This window comes from Chiloscyllium plagiosum, chromosome 10 (genome assembly GCF_004010195.1).
Source record: "Chiloscyllium plagiosum isolate BGI_BamShark_2017 chromosome 10, ASM401019v2, whole genome shotgun sequence".
NCBI lineage: Eukaryota > Metazoa > Chordata > Chondrichthyes > Orectolobiformes > Hemiscylliidae > Chiloscyllium > Chiloscyllium plagiosum.
The window spans coordinates 38,087,552-38,096,827 of record NC_057719.1 but is presented as its reverse complement, the minus strand read 5'-3'; the positions used below and the strand labels follow the sequence as shown (position 1 = coordinate 38,096,827).

General features: G+C 40.4%; 1 protein-coding gene across 3 annotated transcripts in view; it reads right to left on the bottom strand.

Annotated features, from left to right (window-relative positions):
• rcor1 (REST corepressor 1) overlaps positions 1-8,271 on the bottom strand; it is a 122,608-nt gene extending 114,337 nt beyond the window's left edge. The window contains exons 1-2 of one of the 3 annotated variants that reach the window (XM_043697453.1): positions 7,752-8,271; positions 7,563-7,619 (exon numbers count right to left, since the gene is read on the bottom strand). In XM_043697453.1, coding sequence (XP_043553388.1) covers positions 7,563-7,619; positions 7,752-7,941 — 247 coding nt within the window. In that variant the 5' untranslated portion in view covers positions 7,942-8,271. The remainder of the gene's footprint in view (positions 1-7,562; positions 7,620-7,751) is intronic. The other 2 variants (XM_043697452.1, XM_043697454.1) reach the window with 2 other exon arrangements.
• Between the last annotated feature and the right edge of the window lie 1,005 nt (positions 8,272-9,276).

Below are 9,276 nucleotides of genomic sequence, written 5' to 3'. Positions count from 1 at the left end.
TCTGACGGGGGAGTCACGGAGGGAGTGGTCTTTACGGAATGCTGGTAGGGGAGGGGAGGGAAATATATCCTTGGTGGTGGGGTCCGTTTGGAGGTGGCGGAAATGGCGGCGGATGATGCGCTGTACATGGGGGTTAGTGGGGTGGTAGGTGAGGGCCAGTGGGGTTCTGTCCTGGTGGCGGTTGGAGGGGCGGGGTTCAAGGGCGGAGGATCGGGAAGTGGAAGAGATGTGGTGGAGGGCATCGTCGACCACGTCGGGGGGGAATCTCAGCCAATCCTCTATCCATGCCAGAATCATGCCCTTAATACCATTGGTTCTTATCTTATTCAGCAGCTTCACATGTAGCACAATGTCAAAAGCCTTCTGGAGATCCAAACAGATCACATCCACTGGCTCTCCTTTGTCTAACTTGCTCATTACTGCCTCAAAAAAAATGTAGCCCTCATGTAATCTGTTGTTGTTAATGGTCTTCTCTTCAGGTCCTGATCAGCTCTCACAAACTGCAATTGCCACTCCCCTCAAACATTCTTTGAAGTTGTCATCTTACAAACTACTGTTCCCATTCCTACCCAAAGTCCTCAAGTGTGCTTTTACCTTCCAGATCCATGTCCATCAATCCCAGAAGTTCATAGTTCATCAAGCCCAACCAAGTTTCTACCCTTGCCACAACACAATCTGCTCTCCAAGACACTATGTGACGAGGACAATGTTTACCATAAATGTTTATTCTGCCTGCTGCCTTTGATGTGGCTGACTTCCAACTCCACCAACATTTCTCCACTATTCACCAGATGGGTGGGACAGCATTCACTAGATACATTATTTATTCAACTGTAGTCAGAATATCACCTGAAATTGCTTCTCTTACATTGGGAATAACAGCAGAACAAAGATTTACTTCTGGCTTCCAAGTAGTCAGCCAAATGCTAGCCTCCATTGACATCATATGAAAACAATATCAAGTTTTGACATACACACTGATGGCACCCACTCTACCTCATCACCACTTCTCGATTCCTCCAATACACTAAAATACCAGACGACTTGGTCAACAACCAATACAGCTAAGTAGGAATTTCATTTAATTAAATATTGACGTAACTGAACCCAATGACAATCTCTGTTCCCCTGCTCCCAACTAAACTGTTCACCTCAACAATGTCTAATCACATACTTGGTCCACAAATCGAGATTGCCTATTTATATCTCTGCACCAAACAACAACTAAATCCTTCACTCATCTACTAAAATCTTTATCCATACCTTTGTTACCCCTACACCTGACCAGGCCAGTACACTCACAGCTGGCCTCTCACAATCCATCTTCTCTAAAATTCATCCAGAACTCTGTCCCATATACCCTTAAATGTATCATCCTGTGTACACTGATATAAGAACAGTTCCATTAAACAACATTTAGATTTTTCAAAACATCTCTTTCAAATCCTTCTTCCCCTTTTTGAACAACCTTTGTTAGCAGCCTTAAAAATTGCCTATGTGGGTCAGTGTCTAATTTTATTTTACAGTACTCAAGTACCGTGAAACAATTTATCATGCTAAAAGTTGTATCATAAAGTTGCTATTATTGAAGTCCATTCGATAGCAAATCCTACATTTTGAAACAAATTCAAACCTTATAAAATTTTAAAATTCTAAATATTCAACCTTGCTTATTCCATAAGTCATTGGTGTTAAGCAGACCATTTTGCATCAGAAGGTTGCATTTCTCTCTAGACAACTTGAGCATCAAAACTATAGAAACAAAGAACAAACTTGTTTTAATATCATGCCTTTCATGAGGTCCAAGTTAAATTGTTTGAAAGTTAAACTTTATCCTGTTTTATGGGCAAAGCAAGCAGTCAACTTCTGCAAAGAACACGCAAACAGTAATGAAAAATAACCAGTCAATTATTTCTTGTGGTATAAGAGAAGAATAGGTCTAGACATCTGCAGAATTTTAGAAAAATTTCCATTTAAAAATAGGGCAAAGAAATAGGTAAATGGGGCTTTAAAAATTTAACATCACACCTACATAACAAACAACTCAAAACTCTTTCAGTGATACATGTAACAAGTGATGAGCTTGAACTCATGACTTTGTGACTTCTACCATGAGGGTTAGCACTAGCTAAACATTACTGTACATCCTGAACTACAACAATGCCATCAGCAATTACTGTTCAGAACTTTAGAATATAAACTGATTTTCATACATCAAACAATGGCAACAGTAAATACAAGAACTCATTTTCTTTTCAATCAAGCTGGTTCGTCCAGCCAAATTCATCCCCACAATTTCACTTCTGCCATAAACTGTACAATTAATGAGTTTGCAAACAAGCTTTTTACAGGTTTTCCAGAACCTCAACCTGAGCTACAAATCTTTTCAAAACGTACTAAGCTTTTTACAGCATTATAGGTCACAAAAATAAAGCTGTCTTAATACAATGCTCATACAATCCAAAGACAGCCAGACATTTGTACCTATTTCCACTGTATCCCATGACCCAGTTCATATACTTCTACAAACTATTTAACTTATTTTTAATTTGTCACCAAGTCTTGGAAAATTAAGACACTAACAGTGTTTTGTTTCTTTCACTCCATGTTTATTTTCTCCTTTGAAGCAAAATGAAAATTTTTGTTCCCCATTTACCTTTAATTCCTGAACTAAACCCAGTTTCATGTTCCTGCACTCTTTCTACAGCACCTATATTGGCCTCAAGACAAAGAGAAATCAATAGTTTATGGATATATCTAAATTTTCTAATACCTTAAGACTTTTTATTCCAAAACTCAATGTAGTATTTAAAGAAATGTTGCCGTGGTAAGTTAAAATTACTAGTTACCAATCAATTCTTAGTCCAATTATTGAAAGTTAAGGGCTTAAAAACCTACATCCCTTATACCATTTGCTCCACTTTACAAAGTAATTTGGCATACTACATGCAGTATTATAATTACTCTTAATATTCTCTCAAAAATTAAAACAGCAGACACAAGGATATTTTCATTTAGAAAGCCCTTTCTGAAGTCAATTCTAATTGCTATTTCCGTCTTTCACCTCTGCCTCCCATTATCTGAATACCTTTGGAGACATATGACCAAATGTAAGCATTTGGTCATACATTTAGAATAAAATCATCTCTTCATCGCAGATCTAGTCCTAACTGTACGTTTGAATGCATGGCTTAGAACACAATCAACAAAATAGAAACAAAAGCATCAATTTAGATTCTCTGCTAAACTGTCAATCTTCTCTTTCACAGATCAGCAGCAATGAACAGAGTCCCAAACTGGCCCTCACCCTTCCCAAGAAATATCTGAAGTTTGGACCCTCAATGCACTCAGACTTCTATTAATGATTAACTTTTCGCAAAAGGCTTTTAAAGCACAGTTCAATGCGTTTTTTTCTGAAGTTAGATAGAATATTGATTGAATCAAATATCTAACATCACAAAAAAGAGAGTGTGGTGTGAACTGTTACATGAAAGTTTCTGCTCACCAACACATTTAACCTGGAAGAAAATACTCAGGCTTTTTCCAACTGCAACCATCTATGAAGCAATATCGAGACTCGCCGCATCTATTGGCTCCTACATGCCCCAAATATTCACTATGCAAATCCACTGAACACTACTTTGAATCATTTATTAAATATATAACCAAGGCAGTCAGAATATCATTTTAAAAAATTAATCTCAAAAAACCTGAAATGATATGCAAGGAAAAACAGTTACATAGATACCATAATGTAATCCTGAAAAATGCAAATGCATTAGATCCTATGTTTTATACTAAATTTTTAAAACTTCAAACTAAATGCAAAATAAATTCCATACAAAGCCATTTGAACTTTACACATTTTATTTGGCTCGTTCATTCATTTAACCTAGGAAATTACACTTCTTGAGTCTAGAAAGTAATTGTATCATACACTTGTATCAAAATTAAGGTTGGCAATCGAAATAGTTGAAAGAACTTATGCACTAAGCAATAAAAGACAGAGTCCACAACTGACTTAAGTACAATGGACAGCTGAATGAACTGATTTTAGCTGGCGCAACCACAACTTCATTACAGAGATTGCATAGAGTCTATCGTCCTCAGTTCTAAATCCCTACACAGGGATTGCCACTCAAGCATCATCACATCCCTGACTAATTGCTCTACTGTTGCCTTCAGCTGCCTGAGCTCTATGCTTTGAAACCACCTATCAAGCTACATTCTCCTACTAAAAGTACCTCTGACCAGGCTTTTTCATCACTTTGTCATTGTGAAATGTCTGTGCTATATAAATGTAAGTTGTTAGGGAGCACAGAAATTACATTTGATTGTTTTGTTATCCCAACTGGAAACTTCTATCTGAATATTAAGCATTGACAAATAGTGGAGCCAACTGTGATGCCTGAACAGACACCGATATATAATCTTCAAACATCAAAAGCAACAATGTTCGACACTCAATGGGCAATGTTCAAAAGGACAATGAATCAGCATCAGTGACTATGCCATAGCAAACAGTAACATATGGAAAAGACAGTTACTGCATGGGAGAAAATGAAATCAAAGCTCACCAAAGGAATAAATTTTCCTTCATGTCAGTAATTGCAGTTCAGTACAAAACTGAATGTGGTTTCAAATACAGGAGCAGGGATGTCTTGCTGCAATTGTACTGGGCCTTGGCGAGACAATATCTGGAGTACTGTGCACAGTTTTGGTTTCCTTTGTGGAAGGACATCGTTCTGGCTATAGATGGAGTGCACCAAAGATTTAACAGACTGATTCCTGGGTTGGCAGGGCTAACACACGAAGAAAGATTGATTTGGTTAGGACTATATTAGAAGAATGAGAAGGAATCTCTCACAAATCTATAAAATTCTAACAGGGCTGGTCATGGAAAAAAAACACAGGAATGCTAAAGGCTCAAAGTGTACGGAGAAAGCAGGAATAGCTTGGATGATCAGCCATGAGCATACCAAGTGGCAGCACAGGTTCTAAAGGCTGAAGGGCCTATTCCTGCACCTATTCCTCTTTCCAAATCCTATACCTGAAGGATTAACGCATTAACCATACTCTCAGATACAGAACTGGAAGTACCAACAAATAGATATAAATACCAGGCAGGACAGACCACCAATACCTTATCAAAGACGCATTGATATCACCTAGTGAGGCAACAAAACTTATGCATAAAAAACACACTGGCTCGGCAAATGAATCCATGACTTCTTTACACCAATTCCATTCCTCTACCTCAGGCATCATTTCACACTGAACCAAATAGGTTGTAATCTTAGCATCTGTTCAGTCACAACCCATATCTAGTTGATCACAAAGACCTCTCACAACATCTCCAAAACTAGGAGCAAGAATAAACAATTCAGTCTCTTGAGTCTGCACCACCATTCAGTACAATTATGGCTGATCTCAGTGGCCTTCACTCCACTTTCCTGCCCATCTTCCATAACCCTTCAACCGATTACAATATAAAAAATCTGTACATGCTCAAATTCACTCAGTGACCTGATATTCACCACATTCTGGGTGAGTGAATTCCACAGATTATCCTACTTCATCCCATTTAAGAGTGAACATCATTCATATCATCTCAGAGGAGAAACATAACTATTCCAATGCTCTTCTGGGTAAGCAGCCTATTCATTGCTTTCTCTCATTCACACATTTTTTTTTATCTCAATTCCGATCACCTATCATCCTTTCTTCACTTATGGGCAGCACATTGGTTAGCATTGCTGCCCCACAGCGTCAGAGGCCTGGGTTCGATTCCCGCCTCAGGCGACTGTATAGAGTTTGGACGCTCTCCCAGTATCTGTGTGGGCTTCCTCCGGGTGTGCCGGTTTCCTCCCACAATCCAAAGACGTGCAGGTCAGGTGAACTGGCCACACTAAATTGCCCATAATATTAGGTGCATTAGTCAGAGGGAAATGGGTCTGGGTGGGTTACTCTTTGAAGGGTCAGGTTGGACTTGCTGGGCCAAATAGCCTGTTTTCACACTGTAGGGAATCTAATGTAACTTGCACCAACTTGCAATTCCCACCTTTTTGATAAATAATTTCATGGCTGAAACTGAAGAACTTGAACAGGGAAAACTCAATGGTGGGCAGCACGGTGGCACAGTGGTTAGCACTGCTGCCTCACAGTGCCAGAGACCTGGGTTCAATTCCCGCCTCAGGCGATTGACTGTGTGGAGTTTGCACGTTCTCCCCGTGTCTGCGTGGGTTTCCTCCGGGTGCTCTGGTTTCCTCCCACAGTCCAAAGATGTGCAGGGTCAGGTGAATTGGCCATGCTAAATTGCCCGTAGTGTTAGGTAAGGGGTAAATGTAGGGGTATGGGTGGGTTGTGCTTCGGCGGGTCGGTGTGGACTTGTTGGGCCGAAGGGCCTGTTTCCACACTAAGTAATCTAAAATCTAATTTTGTTCAAGATCATTAACCAACTTTAAGCCACATTGTTTTTTGTTTTAAAGTTTATTTTCTTTGATATCAGCCTAAACCTCGCCATAACAATGGTGAACAAAATGACAAAAACTCATTAAAAAAGTCAAAAAAGCCCCACTAAAGTAGCATAGTTTACAAAATCCAAACACATTCGAAAGACTTGTAGTCTGTAATAAATACTATTCTTCTAAATGCATACAAACAGTATCATTGAATAACGAAGTCAGTTACAATATTAACATTAAAATATCGTTTCTAAAATTTGTTTTCAATAACTTTCAGAAAGTGGGTTTTCTACACTGCACTTATCAAATGCTTACTCGCAACAAAAGGAAAAGGTGCTAACTATCCAACTTTTAATTATATTCAAACACATGCATTACACTACACCTTTCGCATCGCTCTCGGAGCCCTTTCTCGCACATGCGCCCAAAGGTAAATAATGCAGACTTCAAAATACACTTTTACTTTTCAAATCGCGTTGTCGATTTAAGCTAAAACGACACAATCTTAACTATTTGGTGAAAAAAGAAATCAGAGAAGCTCTAATAGCAAGCTCCAATTTGTGCAAAAAAATCTTTTGCCGTGTTCATTCATAGTGAATGTGAAAGTAAGCACATCCGAAACGAGGAGAAAGGAGTTGAATAAATCCCATGAAATAGTTAGCAACATGCAATCCCGGACCTGCAGCTTATTTTTTGCCATTAATAACTTTTGATCGCACGAAGAATATCGATGCAAGATTTCAATTTTATTCAGGGTGGGGTAGGAAATGATGATTTAAGTCAAAGCACGCCTGCAGCACACGCTGCTATTCTCAAAACGAACAGCAGGGCGGGGGGGGTGGTGGTAAGAGGTATTCATCTGCCCTCATTTTATTATAATTAATGTCCTATACTTTTGTGACTGTTTTATTAACTCTTCTCACGACGGCTCAGAATGAAATTCCCCTCACCCCCCTTCTCCTTCGTTGACCCCCTAACGAATGTAACCCCTTAAATAAGTATTATGTGGGGTGGCGGGCAGGAGAGAAGAGTGAGATGGTGAGAATGAACGCCACAGTTTTAGGCTATCTCGACACAAACAGAATTCAAATAACTCACCAGGGTCGTAGTCAGGGACAACCGCCTGATATTGGGAGCCCACTCGCATTCCTCCACCTGTAACAAGTAGTTTATTCTCCCATCAACAAACCGATCACTTAAATATGTTTTTATTTTAAAAAGACGCGATCGATGGATATCTCTTTAAACAAAAAAAGAGAAAGTCAGTTCTAGGCTATTGCCAGTTACCGTGCTCGTCCTCGGAGCCGCTGCTCGCCTCTTCCCACGAGTTGTTGCCGTTGGTCGCCGCCACAGCCGGTGCTACCGCTGGTGGTGCCGCCGCCGCCGCCGCCGCAGCAGCTGCTGGAAAACTTTTCGCCCCATTCCTGCCTCTCCTCTTACCCGAAACCTCGGGCCCTTTCTCGATCATGGTCGGCATTGTTGCTCCTCTCGGTGCCCCTTGTTTTTTGTGTGTGCGCGCGCGCGCAGAGAGTGAGACGGAGCGACTTTGGTAGTGTTGAAGTTTGGTCCCCAGGCTGTCTATGTCTCAGAGTGAGTGTCAGCGTCTGAGACTGCGAGTGAGGCTACTACTCCTGTTAGTCCCCGCGGTGCGCGCGCTCTCACTCACTCTCTCTCTCTGTGTCTGTCTGTCTAAGGGACGCCAGCCGCCGGCGCCGCTCTCTGCGCTTTTCCTCTCACTCCAACCGCACACCCGAACCTGATGCTCCCGCCCCTCCTTCGCACACTCTCTATTGGCCGGTAACTCCACGCGGCCCCCGCTACCCTCACGCTCATTGGTCAAATCACCCGTCCATTAAAGGTGGCCGTTTGCTCCGCCCGTCGCCAGGTTTGGTTGAGCGACGCACTCACTTCTGGACGTGGTTCCCGATCACTCCGCCACCCACGGACACATACTGCTCTGCACATCTACTTTTTAATTCTCTTGCCGTACTTTTTTATACTGCAACCGCTCGGAGAGGAATTGAAGATCTTTACTTTTTATAAAAAATGAACTGTATAATGTTAATAACCTATGATATAGGCCTTTGGCGGAGAATATTTGATCAAACTTTAAGAACTATTTACTTTTGCGGAGGGCTGAGGAAACCCCAGCTTGCTGGATAGAGGAATTGTCTTTATTTAAAAAAGAAATGCGAAGTTTCATTCAATTCTTCCTCTATAATTAACAGTTAAGGTGCAGATAAAATAATTCTACACACTGTGAGTTTGTTGAACTGAAATATTCGTCGTCTTCCAAAAGATGAACACGTAGTCCTGAAATGTTTTACAAATGGCTTAAAGTTCAGTGTTTGGTCATTATTTAAGCTGCTTATACAATAAATTATTATTTGACTGCTCTACCTCTAGGAAGTCAAAGGTATTAACAAGAACCTCAATGTACGCACAAGCTCCACGAATGCTGCAAGATTGACAGTGATTTTAGGGGTCCTGATCGGGTACAGCGATACTTCATTTAACACCTAGTATTGACTATGAGTAAATTTAACAAAAAAATCTAATAAATACTGGATTAAATATTTATATATGTCTATCATTTCCATTCCTTTGTTAAAACACGCAATGCATGATGGTTTTAATATTGCAATGCAAATATTTGGTTACATCACATCCACTAGAAACTCCTAATAGTTTGGCATAGATTTGAATGTTGCAACATTGGATGTCTGACGGTTGAAACCTACAAGGGTTATATGGGTATTTAATACTTTCTGTTGGGAAAGTTCAAAAAGCCTCAGTTCGCCATGAGGCTGTT